At 41.5% G+C, this 19477-nt stretch overlaps 1 protein-coding gene across 1 annotated transcript; it reads right to left on the reverse strand.

Annotated features, from left to right (window-relative positions):
• Positions 1–10144: 10144 nt before the first annotated feature.
• Positions 10145–14419, reverse strand: PCDH20 (protocadherin 20). Its single transcript, XM_030200567.1, has 2 exons — positions 14309–14419; positions 10145–13771 (listed from the first exon to the last, which is right to left on the reverse strand). The coding sequence occupies exons 1-2, from the start codon at positions 14354–14356 to the stop codon at positions 11138–11140; spliced, it is 2682 nt and encodes an 893-aa protein (XP_030056427.1). The 5' UTR covers positions 14357–14419; the 3' UTR covers positions 10145–11137.
• Between the last annotated feature and the right edge of the window lie 5058 nt (positions 14420–19477).

Raw genomic sequence — 19477 nt, forward strand, 5'->3', positions numbered from 1 at the left:
AGGGGTGGGGAGCAGAGGGAAGATGGATGGTACTGGGAGGGGTGGGGAGCAGAGGGAAGGAGCAAGAGATGGATGGGACTGGGAGGGGTGGGGAGCAGAGGGAAGGAGCAAGAGATGGATGGGACTGGGAGGGTGGGGAGCAGAGGGAAGCCTACTGGAAAGAAGACACTGCATAAAACAGAAGACACTGGGACCAAAGGGAATAGAAAAACTAAATGATCAGACAACAAAGGTAGATAAAAGTATTTTATTCATAATTTATTAATTGAAATGTGTCAGCTTTTTGAAATGTGTATCTGTGATATTTTGCCTGTAAATTTCAATTCCTTCCTCCATATTAGCATATTGCTAATATGCTCCACCCATTCTTTGCCCCCCCCCCCCAAATGAAACAGTCAAACTACGCCTATGCACTCACTTAAAATATGCATGCACTAAACACTAGAGGCGTCCATATATTCCTATGGGTGTCTGTAGCATTTAGGCAGTGCTAATCGTTAGCGCATGCTAAAACACTACATGCCTTTGTAAAAGACCCCCTAGTGCTGAATATTGGCACTTAAACACATAAGTGCCAACTTCACCCCCGGATCACTCACAAAATAGTCAGCTTTCACTTTAGCGGTCTGTGATAGTATTCAGCAGTTCTAACTGGTCACGTACCAGTGGATAGACCTGTAAAAGTAATTTAACCAGCCAGGGGTCATTTCTGGCCAGTTAAATCACTTTGGATATCAACACTATAGATGCTAAGCAATTTTCAGGAATCAGAGACATGTTTGCATATAGCCTTTTCAGCTCTTTATTTTTATTTATTTTCCTCTTTTTGTCTGTCTCTACTTTTTTCTTTAGCTTTTCTTTTGTTCTTTCCCATTTTTCATTTTTTTTTCTAGCAGGACCAGTTTTTGACATGCTGGGGCCTAAGGCAGAAACATCTCTTTCAGTCTCTCCCCATCTCTCAACCTCATTTCCTCCCTTTTTGTCCCCTCCATCCTCTTTTCTGATAACTCTTTAGCTTCAACCTTTCAACCAGCCACCTCCTTTTAATCTTTATCCTCTTTTCTTCCCTCAACCTTTTTTCCTTTATTTTCCCTTTCCTACACAGCAGAAACCCATCCCCCAGGCCATAACAACTCTTCTCAGCAAAAAAAAAAAAAAATTGCACACAACCCCCCCCCCCCCCCCCCAAACAATAGAGCACACTAAAAATTAAAAAAACATAAAGCCACATTTTAAGCCACATTGAACTTGAGTCTATTTTGGGCTAATGTGGGGTATAAATGTCATGAATGAATGAATGAAAAAATAACGTGAGCTCTGTGTATAAACCTTTACTGACGTAAAGTGATCACATAAAACCAGACATGTTTCGCCATCAGGCTACATCAGGAGAAACTGTTGTATAAATAAAACAAACAACTCTTCTGATTCAAAACCCAAGGCTTTTCAAATCTTCCATATCTAAAACACTTCCTTAACTTCCACCACAGAGCTCACTTTTGGGGCCCTTTCAAAAAGCCGCAGTAAGCACTAACACGTGCTTACCACAGCAAAAAGTGGCTTACAATAATGCATTCCGTGGTAATTTGGGGATGTGCATGCACTACCCAGATGCAAAAATTAAATTTATTTTTTAGATCTGGGAATGGGTCTGGGAGCAGGGAATGAGCATGTTCTACCCTAATTGGTTAGTGCATGAGCACTGCCATGCACTAACTGATTACTGCAGGTTTAGTGCACGAGTCCCTACCACCTACAAAATAGGTGGTGGTAGGGGCTCAGGCACCAAAGGCCATGTACTAATGGGAAAATTAGAACATGGCCATTAATATGAAAAATGACTTTAGCATGCAGGAATGACACGCATAAGGGCACACTAAGGAATCCTTTTACTAAGGTGCACTAAAAAATGGCCTGTACTGGATGTGCGCAGGTGCATGTTTCAGTGCACCTGCAAAAAAGGCCTTTTTTTTGGATGAAAATGGATGTGCAGCAAAATAAAAATTGGCACCTGTCCATTTTGGGCCTGAGACCTTACCGCCAAACATTGACTTAACGGTAAGGTCTCACGTGTTAACCGGGCAGTAATTGTCAGCACGCGTACACTGCTGATTACTGCCCGGTTAGTGCACACAGTAGAAAATATCTACTACTACTATAAATCACTTCTATAGCGCTACCAGTCGTACGCAGCGCTATATTTTCTGCCACGTGTATCAAACATACGTAAAAAATGGAATTACTGCTCGGCGCGTGCTGTAGCTGGGCGGTAGTTCCAAATTGACGCACATTGGACACACCTAGGCACCTACGTGCCTTAGTAAAAGGGCCCCTAAGACCTCTATAAATGCATGTATATATTGCAGCTCCATTCCTGCTCCACCCACAATATGCCCAGCAGAATGCTTAACGCACAGCACACTTACTTATCTGATAGTGTTCTGCAGTACAACTTTATGAGTTATTTTCCACTTGTAAAATATGCTTTATAAAATTACCCACATTAATATCTAGAGGAGATCATTTTGTTCAACATATTTTAAATCCTTAAACTGCTTTTTAACTAGGTCAATGTTATAAACACAATGGAGTATTCTGAAATATATAGTAAGATATATAGAGGGGCATAATCACATGGGGATGACCATCTCTAAGGGCGTCCATCCCTAAGGACGTTCCAGCGAAGGGGCGGGGAAACCCGTATTATCGAAACAAGATTGACGTCCATCTTTCATTTCGATAATACGGTTGGGGACGCCCAAATCTCAACATTTAGGTCGACCTAAATGCTGAGATGGTCGACCTTAGAGATAGTCATCCCCGGGTTTTGGCCATAATGGAAACCGAGGACAACCATCTCAAAAATGACCAAATCGAAGCCCTTTGGTCATGGGAGGAGCCAGCATTCGTAGTGCACTGGTCCTCCTCACATGCCAGGACACCAACCGGGCACCCTAGGGGGCACTGCACCCTAGGGGGCACTGCAGTGGACTTCACAAATTGCTCCCAGGTACATAGCTCCCTTACCGTGGGTTCTGAGCCCCCCAAACCCCCTCTAAAACCCACTCCCCACAACTGTACACCACTACCATAGCCCTAAGGGGTGAACGGGGGCACCTACATGTGGGTACAGTGGGTTTCGGGTGGATTTTGGAGGGCTCACATTTACCACCACAAGTATAACAGTTGGAGGGGGGATGGGCCTGGGTCCGCCTGCCTGAAGTGCACTGCACCCACTAACAACTGTTCCAGGGACCTGCATACTGCTGTGATGAAGCTGGGTTTGACATTTGAGACTGGCATAGAGGCTGGAAAAAAATGTTTTTTTAAATTTTTTTAGGGTGGGAGGGGGTTGGTGACCACTGGGGGAGTAAGGTGAGGGGATCCCTGATTCCCTCCAGTGGTCATCTGGTCATTTGGGGCACCTTTTTAAGGCTTGGTCGTGAACAAAAAGGGAACAAGTAAAGTCGACCAAATGCTCGTGAGGGACACTCTTCTTTTTTCCATTATTGGCCGAGGACGCCCATCTCTTAACCATGCCCCCGTCCTGCCTTCGGTACACTGCCGACATGCCCCCGTGAACTTTGGTCGTACCTGCGACAGAAAGCAGTTGAGGGCACAAAAAAAGTCGGCTTTCGATTATGCCGATTTGGGCGACCTCGGGAGAAGGACGCCCATCTCTCGATTTGTGTCGGAAGATGGGCGTCCTTCCCTTTCGAAAATAAGCTAGATAGTAAACTGGATCCTAAATACATGGTAAGCCTTGACTTACTGCACTCCAAATTTGATTTATGTTTTGTTCTTAAACAGGAATAAAAGCTGTGCGCAGAATTTTCATGCACTGTTTCAATACAAAAAAAAAATTGGAGCCACTACCACTGAATAAACAAGAGCTTCCAAAACCTCTCTGCAAAATCTGTGAGTTCCTGCACCATGCTGTACAAGAGCCCCTCACACTGGTTTTGAGGTTTCAAGTCTCATGAGATCAGCATAGTAGTTCCTAAGTGTCACACAATGCAGTGAGGAGAAAGGTCCTGCTCTGGAGGAGGCTGCAAAATACAAGGTAAGAATTAAGAGGCCCTTTTACAAAGCTGCGTAAGCGTCTACGCATGCCTAATGTGCACCAAAATGGAGTTACTGCCTGAGTACTGCGTGGCTCTTGCGGTAAATTAATTTTTGGCATCCGATACACGCATCTGAAAAATATCCTTTATTTTCGGATGTGTGTATTGGACGCACGCTAAGTGGCATCTGACACACATGAGTCTTTACCGCTAGGTCAATGGCTGGTGGTAAGGTCTCAGACCCAAAATGGATTTGCAGCAATTTTCATTTTGCCGCACGTCCGTTTTCGGCAAAAATTTTAAAAAGGCATTTTTTCCAGGCATGCTGAAAAATAGATCGGTGTGTGCCCAAAACCCATGCCTACACTACCACAAGTCAATTTCAGCATGCCTTTGTAAAAGGACTCCTAAGGTCAGTAGTGTTCTTGGAGAAGGGAAGAGGTGCCGGACTGGCTAGCTAGCTGGTAGCTGTGAAGTGCCACTATTTGGGTAGTAAGGCATAGCTGGGAGGTTGATTGATTGGCAGGAGAGATATGGGTGGATAGAAGAGCGAGATGTTGGAGAGCAGAGGAAAAAGAGGGATACTAAGGGGCGCCAATGCTCAAAAGTCACCTTTAAAAACCACATGCATTTAGGTCTGTGGTTGAATTTACCAATTTTGAAATAGCAAACGATGCTCAGAGGAAATCACATGCAAATGAGCTGCATGCAATTTGAGCAAGCAGTTTGTAGGGAAAGTGCTAAATTAGTGCATTCATAGAGCAGTCATTTGCTAATCGTTGGTGCTATATGCATGCCTAAGTTAAAAAAAAGCTACAATGTGTATGCCTGGACACACCTCCACAATGTGTGCCATAGATGCTCCTCCACAATGTGCTTCTTTTTGTAGGGTTCCACAACAACTTTCATGCCGGGGTGGGGAAGGAGCAGGGGTGTGCTGGTAAATTGTTAACAGGGGGCTCTCTCTCGCCAGCAAAGTAAAAGAGAATTCAGGAGGGGCCCAAGCCCACATTTTGGGATCCATTTGTTAAAGTAGCCATGGAGAACCGGCTCCCAAAATTCTTAAAAACATAACAAACGGCTCTCGAGAGCCTGTGAGAGCCTGCTCCAGCACACCACTGGGAAGGAGTTATTGTTTATCTTTGCATGCATGAAAGCTGTGTGTACCTTTTTTTTCCAGCTGTAGGTACCATGGATGCGCCTCCATAACGTGCGCCAGCTTTTTTTTTGTTCCATGATAACTTTTTCACAGCGCTGCTATATGCAGGTGTACAGCACATGGCATATTTAACACACACATGCAAATACTATTAAAACATGACAGCAGACCACTCCACCGAGAAGTCGCCGTCATACTACAACAGCTCCAGACCTCCTGGAAAATTTCACATGTTAAAGGTAGGCGCTCCTTTCTGTGTATTACTCGGAAATACAGCTCGTGTAATACATTTGCATAGGATTATTGTTGGCTGCTACTGTAAATGGTAAGATTGATACAGCAACCATTTGCGTATTGGTCACAATAATAATCTAACATTATTGGCATTATGTAAGCCACATTGAGCCTGCAAATAGGTGGGAAAATGTGGGATACAAATGTAACAAATAAATAAATAAATAAATAATTTGATGAATAACGTGAACACTAAACTGGCTATAACCAGGTAGCATGGTAAGCTTTGTGCATTGTGACAACAGGTGGGAGGATGAAAGAGAGAGACTGGGTGAGAGCTGGTAGAGGAATATGAAAGAGACAGTGAATTTATTTATTTAATTTATTTATTTGCATTTGTATCCCACATTTTCCCACCTATTTGCGGGCTCAGTGTGGCTTCCAATAATTTGAGAATGATGGAAGTACAATTGGTTACAGTGCGATTATGGATTACATTATGATGAGTTATAGAAGACAGAGTAAATACAGGAGACTCGGTGTAGAGAAATGAGAGAGAGAGAGAGAGAGAGAGAGAGAGAGAGAGAGAGGCTTTCTTTTTCTTATTCATGGTGGAAATAATGGGGTAGGGTGGTGGTGAGGGGGGGCAGAAGAGATCTTTTCCTAAGTTTTTGGCTTGACCTACACATATTCACACATACGTATCCATGCTTACTCACAACTCCTGAGTAGCATTGGTTTGGCACACTGTATACTTTAGGCATGTTTGTGGTATCCCAGACTCTGGGAATGCTCACATCAGTAGATTCTAGTTCAGTTTCTGTCAGATGCTTCCAAACAACTATATTTTTCCTATGTTTGAAATAGAAACGGTATATCATTATCCAGACTACATGATTTATTCCATGAGAATGAGGAAGATTATGGCCTAATATCCAAAAGCACTCATCTAGATGGTAGCAGCCATTATCCAAACCCTATCTGTGAAGTTTCAGCAGCACTCTAAGGATACTTCCATTGAAAACTTTTCCATACTATCCTGGCCAGGTACTGACAGGGTGGAGTGCGAGGCTTCTGCCTAATTCTATAAATAGTGCTATTCAGGTGCTATCCAGATAGCTATGCAGAAAAAGTTAGACAGCAACAAAGCTATCCTAACTTTATCCACATACTTATAGCAGCTGAATAGCACCACAGTCCATCTGGCTAGTGCCAGTCACCAGCAAAAAGGAGCAATCAGAGCCACTGATTCTGCAGTTAGCAAAACTGAATATATGTCAACAATTTGAACACCACGGCCAATATCTAAAACACATACTGATCAGGTTTTTGAATACTGATCCATTACATTACAGAACCTGTAGGTAATGACTCTTATCCAGAATTCATATAACGTTTTCCTACTCTATTGAAAACTTGTCCATATGAGATTAGTCAATTACAAAGTTTTCTTGGGCCCAGAAAACCACACCTTTTAAAGTGTTATTTAAAATTTAAATTTATTAAAATTGCCTCCTTCTCTTCAGGGTATTGTAGGTATGTGTTAGGACATAGGTGACTACTTATTAAGGTATGGTAAAAGTCTGGTTTGTGCCGCACCTTAATTTACCAAGAGAGTCACCAACCAGTGATAGCTCAGTTACTGCCTCCCATGGTACATGAATAAAGCTGCGTGAGAGTCACCTTCCAAGCAGTAAACATCGAGCAGCAAAGCCATGAACACACTGCTTAAAAGGGTAGACCACGGTGAAAATAAGTTTCCATTGAGTCCCCTCCCAATCACAAACCCCACATGTTATATCCCTTTTCTAACAATCCCTCCAATGAAGGACCCCCTCAATGCAAGGCCCCTGTATATCTGAAGACCCCCAACTGGAATTTCCTTCCTCCAACTGAAAGTTCCCTCTGAAGGCTCCCCATGGAAATACCCAATGTGAATCCCACCCCTCCACACATGTAAGGCCCCTCACCCAACTGTGTCATCCTCTTAGGCCTATCTTGCTGTTTTCCTGGGGTGTAGTGGGGAATTTGCAGGAGCAATACCAAATTGCTCCTGTCTTTGCTGGGACTGGGTTCAAAATGGTGCAGGAGATCCCTAGTGATAGTCTTGCAGTACTACCACTAGAAGTCAGGTTTCCTTATAAAGCAAAAGGCCCTTAAATGGAAACCATAGCCCCTAGTGATAGTACTTCAACAATATTGCTAGGGGTCACTAGTGCTATATGAATTTGGCACTGAAAAAGGCAGGAGTGACTGGGGCTTACTCTTGTCTGGATCCAATTAGAACCCAGGAAAACATCAAGGGGTCCTTTTACTAAGGTGCACTGAAAAATGGCCTGCGTTAATGTAAGCATGTATTTTGGATGCACACAGATCCATTTTTCAGTACACCTGTAAAAAATACCCTTTTTTTATTTTGGCCGAAAATGGACGTGCGGCAAAATGCAAATTGGCGCACGTCCATTTTGGGTCTTGGACCTTACCACCAGCCATTGACTTAGCGGTAAGGTCTCACGCATTAACCGGGCAGTAATGATCTACACGTATTGAATGCTTTTTACCACCTGGTTAGCGCCACGCGCCAGAAAATAAAAATTATTTTCTGCTGCGCGTAGTGGACGCACATAAGTAATGAAATTACTACCCAGGCTACACAGTAGCCTGGGGGTACTTCCAAACTGACACACATTGGGCATGCATAGCCACCTATGTGGCTTAGTAAAAGGCCCCCCAAGGTGGCTGGTGTAATCTTCTGGGGGGAAGGCATTTAACATTGTAGGGCATATTCGGAGGGGGGAATAACTTCAAAGGGAACTTCTGGGTAGGGAGGAATTGCTGGGTGGTGATTCTTCTGCTTGGGGGTCTTCAGCTACAGAGGCCTTGAAGAGGTGCCTTGCATTGGAGCGGCTTTGAATGAGGGCCATCTGGAAGGGTATAACATATGGGGAGCCTACAATGAGGGGGGGAGGGGTTGTGATTGGGAGGATCAAGTGGCAGCTTATTTTCATTGTGGCTGGCCCCTTTAAGCAGTGCCACAGAACAGCAAGCCATGGCTTTGAAGGACGCTAAATAACCTTGGCTTTTTGCTAGCTATAATGTGGCTTGTGGTGTTTACATAAGCTATTTCATGAAATTTACATAGTAATGAGGTGTTTTGTATCTCATTACCATGTACACTGATAACCTGAAAAACCCTGCATTATGGTGCAAAATCTTGCATTAGAGCTATTTAACCACATTGGGATAGATTCAGTAAATGGCGCCTAAACAAATCGACGCTGAAAACTCCCCCCGCTTAAGCATTATTCTATATGTCGTGCCTAAAGTTTGGCACAGTTTATAGAATAATGCTTAAACGTTATGGTTGTATGTAAATTTAGATGCCACCATTTGCACCAACGAAAACGTGGTGAAAATGCCCACACCTAAACTTATGCATGGAGCACCCTTATTCTCTAAAAGTCCACACAGTAAACATTTCCACCTAAGCGTATTCTGTATGCAGCCCCTAGTTTTAGGTGCTGTATATAGAATACACCTAGTTGATATCACAGTGCCTAAAATTATGCACATTTACACCAGTGTAAACATGGTGCAAATGTCAGTGTGTAGATTTAGGCACACTGGGCCATATTCTATAACAGGGCATGTAAATTTTGGAATGCCCATGAAATGCCCATTTTTCCTGCCCATAACCACAACCCTTTTCGGTTGTGCGCATCAATATTTAGGAGCAAGGCATTACAGAATATGCTTAGCAAGTTATGCACATAAATTCTAATTATTGCCAATTAGCACTCATTATTGCTTGTTAAGTGTTGTTAATAATGCTGATTGGCCTGTTAAGCTAATTAAATTGCATACGTTGTTACAGAATACACTTGGATTTTGGCACAGATCGCTAGGTGCGCTATATAGAATCTGGCAGTATGTGCCTAACTTCATGTGCAACCATCTAAATCTAATTACTGCCAGTAACTGCTTGTGAAAAACCAATTATTAAATTGCACACAAATTGGCACCATGCCTAAATTTGCACGTGCAATTTTCAGGGACCTTTACAGAATCAAGGGAATTAAGGCCATAACACAGCTTGATAGCTACTCCCGTTAGATGTGTAACTATGCCTTTAGTGTCTCATTTGAAGCAAAGGCCTATATTGAGGTTTCAAAGGTGTCAGCCCTTTCACTAATACCTAAAACCATAAAATTGCTATATTGTTGAATGTCAAGCCTGTACCATTACTGGAAATGTTAAATGCAAAATAAAGTACTATACACTTTTCAAATGATGGAGAAATGTTTCAACCATAACCAAAACATTAGAAGAATGGTAAAAAAAAAATTATGAAAATATATAGCTTTAATCTGGAGACATATAAACACTTTTGGAACAGTACAGGCATGGTGCTGGAAATTTGCATGACTTGTTTTAAACATAATACTTCTTTACCATGCTGGTAAAGTTAAATTTGATACAACCACCACATGGAAGATCATGCCCAGCTTTTTACAATGGAGTGAAAGTGATACGTCACTGACAAACCTGCTGCTTTGTTACAGAGGATGAAGCAAATAGTATATTAGCTAGAAAATCTCCAAACAGGCTAATAAGTAATGTTTTGGATTTGATCCAAGGATAAATCCAACAAACAGAAGCCATGAATGCTAGCCAAGAACAGCTCCCCCCCCCCCCTTTTTAACATAGGCTGCCAATTGTCAGAATAAATACCTGTAGTCAGTCATAATCTAACTGCCAAAGCACTGGTCTTATGAAACGATCTATTTTTATAGACGTTAAAACTCCAAAGGTTCACACAAAATATCCGAATGACTGAAGGCATTTGCTAGGTTCTTAAGACATTTTAAAAAACGGTTGTGTGACAACTAAAGATAATGCCATTTCTTTCTGCCTTGTCCCAACTGCAATAATCCAAATATATTTTTGTTACATAAGCAAAAAGAAAAAGCATGTTCAATAATACTGGCAAATAAACAGGGGGTGAAGGGGGGCAAACAAAATTAATCGTTAAAAACATATGAAGAATAACAATCAAAAACATGAACATTTTACTGCAGTACAAATTTTATCTGTTTCCTGCTTGACTAGGACTCAAACTTCATGCTGATGTCTTTTAAACACATTATGAGGTAATAAAAACTTTGATTTACCAGTACTTTCTCCCTACCCTCCTCTTTTCTCCCTTTCTGTGTCCCACACAAAAATACTATACTCTAAAATGCATGTAAGCTGTATGTAAAGAAATACAATATTTAAAATATACTCTTTTGTCATTAAATTTGCTTTACTTCCATTCGATCTGCAGTTCTAGGAACGGCATCTAATGCCCTCTTGTGGTTAAGAAAACATTTCTTTAAACTTCTATTAATCACCATCGTCTTACCTTAACCCCTCTTTATGCTCACTGATGTACTTTTGAGAGCTGAGAATAGTGCCCAGTCTTACAGAGACAGCAGTTCTAACATGTCATTAAAAAAGGCTGTACACAATTTGTAAGAACTTATTTCTAATTTAAAAAAAACCTGTAAACAGCTTTTTACAATATATTAATATGTTATAAATTACTGGTCCTTCATTGTAACTGCTGTCAGTATACCCTCCTTTATGTGTCTGGGTAATGTTTACTAGACATTAGGGATTATCTTTCCTGGTGGAAAAATCAAATGTTAGAAATTGCCATTGGTTTCCTTTCCAATATATGTAAGTCTATTTTTCCATTTAATGGCATTTGTACTTCCAAATTTTCATTTTGCCTGTGATGCTTTGTGTCTTTCTTTAAACAGAAACAAATGCCCAAAATAGTTGTTAGAATGATACATCCCAAGCTTATGACTGACAGGGCCACTAACAGTGGCATGCAAGAAGCTGATTCTACTCTTTGCTGAGTAGGTTCCATTGCTATCTGTGGCTCTCTCTCCTCAATATTAATTTCCGGCTCCTTGCGCAACAAACTTTCAATGTAGCTCTCATTGCTAACGGTGTCATTGACAAACAGATTCACCATAACTGTAGAGTAGAGAGGCTCCGGATACCCATGGTCACTAACTTTTACAAGCAATCTGTACAGTCCATAATCATGTCTCATCAGAGCTTCCTCTAAAGTGATATTGCCGGTTTTGGAGTCAATCCGGAATGATTCAGGGCGAGGCCCCCTTCTCCCTATAATACTGTATGCAATAACAGCATTCATGCCCGTGTCTTTATCTACAGCATAAACTTCAGTGATGGGGGAGCCAGGGAGAGTCGAAGGAAGGACTAGCAGATAAGACATGTTAGACTGAGGAAACAGGACCAGAGGTGGGTTGTCATTAACATCTAGAAGCAGGATAGTTATTTTTGCCGTAGAGGATAAGGCAGGGTCACCTCCATCAACAGCTTCCACCCAAAGCACATAGGAACTTTGCTGTTCCCTGTCCAAGGATACTTTTGCTCTTAAGAGTCCTTTGCCAGTATCTATTACAAAGATATCACTTCCATTAATAACAGAAAGGGCAACCCATCCATTCTTTCCTGTATCTGCATCTGTAACACTAATTACTCCAATTTCACCCAGGCCTGGAAAGTTTTCTGGCACAAAGAAACTGAAATCCTTGTTGATAAATCTAGGACTGTTGTCATTTTTATCCAGTATTGTCAGAATCACAGTAGCTATTGAATCTCGTGGAGGAGACCCATTATCTTTTGCTTTGACAGTGAACCGGTACTTCTCTTTTTCTTCTCTGTCTAACCGTGTAGAGACTGTAAGAACTCCAGTAATTTTATCTAAAGAAAAATACGAAGGTGCATCGGGCCCCAGGAAATATGAAACTTCACCTCTTGCCCCACTGTCGGCATCTGTTGCATATAACTTGGCCAGAAAAACATTAGGGGCATTGTTCTCTTCAATTGATAACTCTACTACAGGTTGAATGAAAATGGGAGAGTTATCGTTGTCATCTAGCACCTGCACCTTAACATATGTCTTTACATGAAACCCATGTGTACTCCATGCAACCACAGATATTTCATACGATTGCTGCATTTCATAATCCAAGGGCTTTGTGGTTTCTAGCAAATATTCATTAGTATATGGCTTATATGGTGACAATCTGAATGGTCCATCTCCTTCCAAAAAACAGTCCACCTTATTCTTTTCATCTGGATCTTTCACTGTAAAAAATGCTATGGGTGAGCTTACAGGCTCCGATTCTTTTAGGTAAACAATGCCTTCCACCTCATTAGCTATGTAGCGAGGGACAACTTCAGGAGGTCTGAAAATAACTTTTATTACTGACACTTGTATAGTGATAACAGCTGGGATGCAACCTGGACCATTTGCAAGAACTGTTAACTTATGCAGTCGGATGGTATTGCCATCAATTGTATTAGACAGTTTTATAATTCCTGTAATTTCATCAAGGTTGAACAGGTCCCTTGTTGACTGAGGAACTCTTTCACTGAAAGTATATGTTATCTGAGCATTTGATCCCAAGTCCTTATCCTCTGCTTGCACAATAGCTACTGTTGTTCCCAGAGTGGAGTTTCCATACAGAGTCACATTGATTTGGGACTCAGAGAACAACGGGCAGTTATCATTAATATCACTTATATGAATCAACAGAGTGGCACTTCCCAGCAGTGGTGGATTGCCCCCATCTTCTGCAATGATCCTGGTCACATACTCAGGTTTTGTTTCCCTGTCCAGAGGACCCATGACAATCACGTAAGGTGTCCTTTCTCCACTTTCATTTTCTTCCACATCCAGAGTAAACACTCCAAAATAGTCCCCGAGTCGGTAGGTCTGAACTCCGTTTATTCCCACATCAGGATCAAAAGCTGGGTGCTCAATGGCAAGCCTGGTGTTCACCTGGGCATTCTCTGGCACAGAAACAGTGATTTGGGAGACAGGGAACTGAGGTGCATTGTCATTGACGTCTCGAATGACAATTTTTACTTTCACAAACCTGAAATACTCCTGGGGCAGGATGATGATGTCCAGGAGAAGGAGGCAGTCCTGCATACCCAAGCTTTCCTGGCACTGGGCTTCCCGGTCAAGTTCATGGGCAGACGTATACAGCTCCCCAGTGCTGTTGTTAAGGCTCACATACTGGCCACTGATCCCTTTTGATACCAAGCTGAAGGAAAGAGGAGAATCAACTGAGAGCCCCAACTGTAAATCCGCTTTGATATTCCCTATGAGCACTCCTTCGGGTAATCCTTCATTTACTGTGTACAACAGCTCTGTGGCTCGGCTATAGCTTGCAAAGCACTTAAAAGGTCCAGTAGTGATGAACACCATACACAGAAACAAGTGCTGTTGTGGAAAGTGAAAAAACAAAAACCACAGTAGTGTTAAACTGAGCACTAGGGCAATAGTGGTTCATCTGTGGTAATTATTTTTATGATGTGATCCCTGATATATCAACAGTATACATGCACACACCTTCAAACAATGTAGATTTTAAAAGCTTTTCCCCTCAAATATATTATTATTATTATTATTATTATTATTATTATTATTATTAGTTTAACTATCAGAATCAGACTGAATCACGTCACTCATATAAAATAACTCTATCTTTGAGCCACACAAAACATGCAACACAAATTACAAGACTATGTTCAAATTAGTATTTATCTATATCTGATAGTCGTGCATCGGTTACATTTAGAAATCAACATGCCTTGGCTTTTACTAAAATACATTTGATTCACACACGCACACTTCTTTTTTTTTTTCTTTGCTGCAAACTTTACATTAAAGTGCAGCATTAATCTGCAGAGATCTAGAGGAACTGCTTTTACCGATAGAACAGAAGCAGATTGCTGTGGCAGAAATCAAGCTACATACCGGCAGATTTCTGATACTGATGCTGCTCCGGCTGGTTTGATGCCCCATATCCAGTGGAGGATGCCTGCTCTCCCCAAGCCTACGGTGTGCGAGCCCCTCTCATTCCCTTGGCAGTTCAGTCCCAAAGAAACTGCACTCATTCGTTTCCTGGTGTGAGAGCAGCAGAGACACGCCTCCCTCCGTTCATGCAAATCATCAGAGAACTCCAGCCAATAGCCATAGGCACATCAATTAACAGAGGACTTAGAGGGGAGAACGTAGTAAACTTGATGCACAGGGAAGAAAAAACGAAACAAGTAGAAATCACGATAGCTGGAGCTATATATGCTGCAGGCATACTGTGTTGATATAGAAGTGTGTGCACTTCACAGCTTCAGCTGAAGGGAAAGTAAGAAGACAGGAAAATAGAAAAGATCTTCCCAGCACATTCAACATGGAGTGTACCTTTTAAGGTGGAACATAAATTCAAAAGACAAGCTAAGGCAATTCTGATACAAATTAAATATTAGACTGTGGGATTGAAAAAATCCTGACCAACCTATTTCTTCAATCAATTGATTCATGCAGTGAGATGATTTTACACAATTTGCATTCTCTAAGACTTTCTACCTTGTTCTAGACGGAGGAATAAAAGCAATGGTTAGTTGTGAATTATTTTTGAACATAAGGAGCACTATAGAAATGATAAATAGTAGTAGTAGTATATAGTTTGGCATTTTACCTCAATCACATCTATGAGCAAACTGAAGGTAATCAGAAAGTGGTTCAGACAAGAAGCAAAAAGCAGGGATTCAAATTCCACTCTCTCACTGAAATGCCTTGTGATCTTTAGCAAGTTGTTTCATCCGCCATTCAGGTGCAAGACATCATGACCAAGACATACCTATTCTACCTGTATATAAATCACTTGGAGCTTAGATTTGAAGAGGTGAGTAATCCCATCCAAATTCAACACACAAAGCTGTCATGGACATAGGGTTAGTTAAAAATTCAATTTATCTGCACACTTAGGGGGTCTTTTACTAAGGTGGACTAGATTTTTTAAAATCATGATAAAAAAATCAGCTGGCACTAAACCCTGAGATGTGCATAGGAATGTAATGGGTGTCGAAGCGTTTAGCATTAGCTGATTTTTAGCATGAGCTAAAAACACTAGAACACCTTCCCAAAAGACTTCTTTACAGAGGAACATCAAAGAAAATTTCCCCTTTTTAGTCAAAGTGCTGTTTAACTCAATTTCTCTGAGATAAGGAATCCTTACATTTAAAACACTATTCTCTCAGTATTGTGACCAAATACAATACAAGGTTCCCTCAGACATGGAGGTGAGAAAACAGGCAAATTTTGTATTGTTTAAAATTAAAAAAGTTTGAAAAAAATTATGTAGTAAAGAATTTGCTAATGTTATATCAGTAAACATTACTTATTTTAACAGTTTCAGAAAAAAAAGAACTCAAGACCATTTTTACTTTCTATTAAAATAACAGCTTTTCAAAATCAAATAATATGTTTTTTTTTCTTTTTTTACAAATTGATTTACCTTTGGAATATTCATTCTTGGAGACACCGAAATAGTGAAAATTGCAGTTTCCAAGATATTTGAAGATTATGGCTAACATTTGAGATTAAGTAAGCAATAATAATTGTACAACAATCATCTTACAATACAGTAGAGAACTACACAGGGACAAAGTTTGTCCCCATCCCTGCCCCATCCCTGTGGGTTCTGTCTCCATCCCCACCCCATCCCCACAGGTTCTGTCTCCGTCTCCGCCCTGTCCCATCCCCGCAGGCACTGTTTCAGTCCCTGCCCCATCGCTGCAGGTTCTGTTCCTGTGCCCACCCTGTCCCCATGGGCTCTGTCTTTATCTGCAGATGCCTTGAACAATTATGATTTTATATTTAAATCTTTTTATTAAAGTATAAAAAGGAACAATATGCTGTGCAACTATTGTGTATAAATTACAAATAGAAAGCAATAATAACAGCGAGCAGCTGTAATAACCCTCCTCACCACCACCCTCTACCCTTCCAACCCCAACAATAGCTGATTTCTAATTTACCCTGTTAAAATGTCCAGGGGTACAAAATACAACCTGTTCCGTCCTACAGGGGAGAAATACGCTCTATGAAGCACTGTTATGATTTTGTAATCTGTGGATGAATAAGAAGTCATCAAGAATCTCAAGATTCAGTCTAGCTCTCCTGTTTTCCACAGTCCTTCCTACAATAGAAGATGTCTTCTTAGAAGATGTGTTGGTAGCAGGATGTACAGGATCCCCATGCAAAGTTTGCTAGTTGTGGCCAGCATGCTTGCTTGTTTATCCAAAAAATCAACTCGCTAAATATATTCTGTAACATGGTGTGCCTAAATTCTATGTTGCATAGTTGAAAAGGTGGCGTGGCCATGGGCAGGGCGTTGGCATTTCTAAAATCTATGCACATTGTTATAGAATACTCCTGCTCTGCGTCTAATTTAGACGTTAAGATTTACTTTAAGTAAAGCATAGCATAAATCGCCATGACTATATTTGGTCGCATGGAGAGATGCTTGGCCTTATTCTGTATACCGCACAGAAATTTAAGCCTATTATATACAATTTAGGCATACTTTACAGAATACACCTAGGTGTATTTTTTTCTGCGTGAATTTTGTAGGCATCATATATAGAATCTAGCCCCTTTGTTTTTTCCATTCTTTCTTACAGGATCTGCCACACATACCCTAAGTCCAAGTAGAACACCAGCATAGTACTATTTTCAACCAGCTAAGTAAAAAAAAAAGAATAATAATCTATACAATATCAATTGCCACTTAGGGCCAGATTCTATATATGGTGCCTAGAAAATCCAAGTGGAAAACATTTCCGCCTAAGCGTATTCTATAAGCAGTGCCTAGATTTAGGCGCAGTATATAGAATATGATTAGTTGATATCGTAGCGCCTAAAACCACACACCTCCATTTACACCAACAAAAATGTGGCATAAATCCCAGCTTGTAGATTTAGACACAGAAGGCCATATTCTTTTCAATGCACGTAAGTTTTGGAACACCCATGAAACTCCCATTTCCCCACCTGCAACCATGCCCTTTTTTGCCTGTGCGCATTAAAATTTAGGCACAGTGCATTACAGTTGTGCACGTAAATTCTAATTATAGTCAATTAGTGCTCATTATTGCTTGTTCAGTACTGTTAACAATGCTTATTGGCTTGTTAAGCCAATTAAGTAATACGATTGGATTTTGGCACAGAACTCTAGGTGTGCTATATAGAATCTAGGGGTTATTGTCTTCATTATTTTTCATGCAGTGGTTACCAGTTGTCTTTTCATAGAAACAAAACCTTGAGTAGTTGCCAGTGAGATGAATAAGCTGAGTATCTACTATCCATACTGTAAAAACTCACTAAGTGAAACCTAACCCTAACTTGTCATCTGTAAAGTTATTTTCATACTCTCAGGTTCTTTCCCCCTTGATACCTTAGTGCAGGCCATGCTCTGAGCACACATCAGGCTCATTTATTATGTCATTATTGGGTTGCTGTCCTCTTATTGACACTTAAATAACAGAGATGCCAAGAGGGCAATAATTGAATGGGGCCGACCATCTATAAGGGCGGCCATCTCTAATGCTGGCCCCGTCAAGCGGCGTACCCGACTGTATTATCGACACAAGATGGCCAGCCATCTTTCGTTTCGATAGCACGGTCAGGGCCGGCTAAATCTTTTAGAGATTGCCGGCGTTAGAGATGGCCGCCATTGGTTTTTGCCGATAATGGAAACTAATGGCGGCCATCTCAAACCCAGCCAAATCCAAGGCATTTGGTCATGGGAGGAGCCAGCATTTGTAGTGCACTGGTCCCCCTCACATGCCAGGAAACCAACCAGGCACCCTAGGGGGCACTGCAGTGAACTTCACAAAATGATCCCAGGTACATAGCTCCCTTACTTTGTGTGCTGAGCCCCCCAAATCCCCCCAAAACCCACTACCCACAACTGTACACCACTACCATAGCCCTTAGGGATGAAGAGGGCACTTATATGTGGTTACAGTGGGTTTAGGGGGGGGTTTGGAGCAGTGGCGTAGCCAGACTGCCAATTTTGGATGGGCCTGAACCCAAAGTGGGTGGGCACAACATTTTCTCTCTACCCCCCTCCCCCAGCAAAATTTAGTCACGCTAATCAGATGCATTTGTCACACAGGGTAAAGTGCTGCTTTTCAGTGCATCAGATTTCAGAAAATTTATTTAATAGCCTAACACCCTTTTCAATGAGCTTTCAGAGGCCAAAACCTCCTGCCTCAGGTCAGTATAATGCTGTTACGGTATCCTCGCCTGACCTAAGGAAGGAAGTATTGGTCTCTGAAACTTCATTAACACAGGTACCATATTACTTTATCCTAAATTAAAAATAAAATTATTTTCTTTACCTTTCTTGTATGGCCATTTACTTTTTCTCATTGTGTCGCTCCCAGTCTCTAGATTCTGCTTTCCTTCGTTTTTGCTTAACTCTTCTGCCACGGTTTCCTGGCCATTTCTCATTTTTCTCTCCTTTTTCTTTGCTTTCTTCAATATTTTTCTGCCTCTCTCTCTCTGTCCTGATTTAATTCATTCTTACTATCCATTCTTTAATTTCCTTCATCTACTTATGGCTTTTCATCTTTTTCTCACCCTTGTTCTCCCCATGCCCCTTCCTCTTATTCTCCAGTCTTTCACTACTCTCCTTTTCCATCCAGCAGCTCTCTTCTTTCTCTCCCCATCCTTCCAGTCTCCCCTCTCTCTCCCCATCCTTCCAGTAGTCTCCCCTCTTTCTTTCTGCATCCTTTCGTCCAGTGTCACCTCTTTCTCCCTACCCTTCCATCCAGCGTCTTCCCTCTTTCTCTCCCCATCCTTCCATCCATCTATCCTCTCTCCTGATCCTTCCATCTAATGTCTCTCTCCCTCTTTCTAACCAGTGTCTCTGTATCACTCTACCCTTTTCTGTTCAGTGTCCCTTCTCCCTCCACATCCTTCCAGTCTCTCACCTTTCTCTGCATCCTTCCAGTCTCTCCCCTTTCTCTCCCCATCCTTCCATCCAGAGTCTCTCTCCCCATCCATCCATTTTCCCTCTTTCTCTCCCCATCCTTCCATCTGTTTTCTATCTTTTCTCCCCATCCTTCCATGTTTTCC

Source organism: Microcaecilia unicolor, chromosome 4, assembly GCF_901765095.1.
Source record: "Microcaecilia unicolor chromosome 4, aMicUni1.1, whole genome shotgun sequence".
NCBI classification, from domain to species: domain Eukaryota; kingdom Metazoa; phylum Chordata; class Amphibia; order Gymnophiona; family Siphonopidae; genus Microcaecilia; species Microcaecilia unicolor.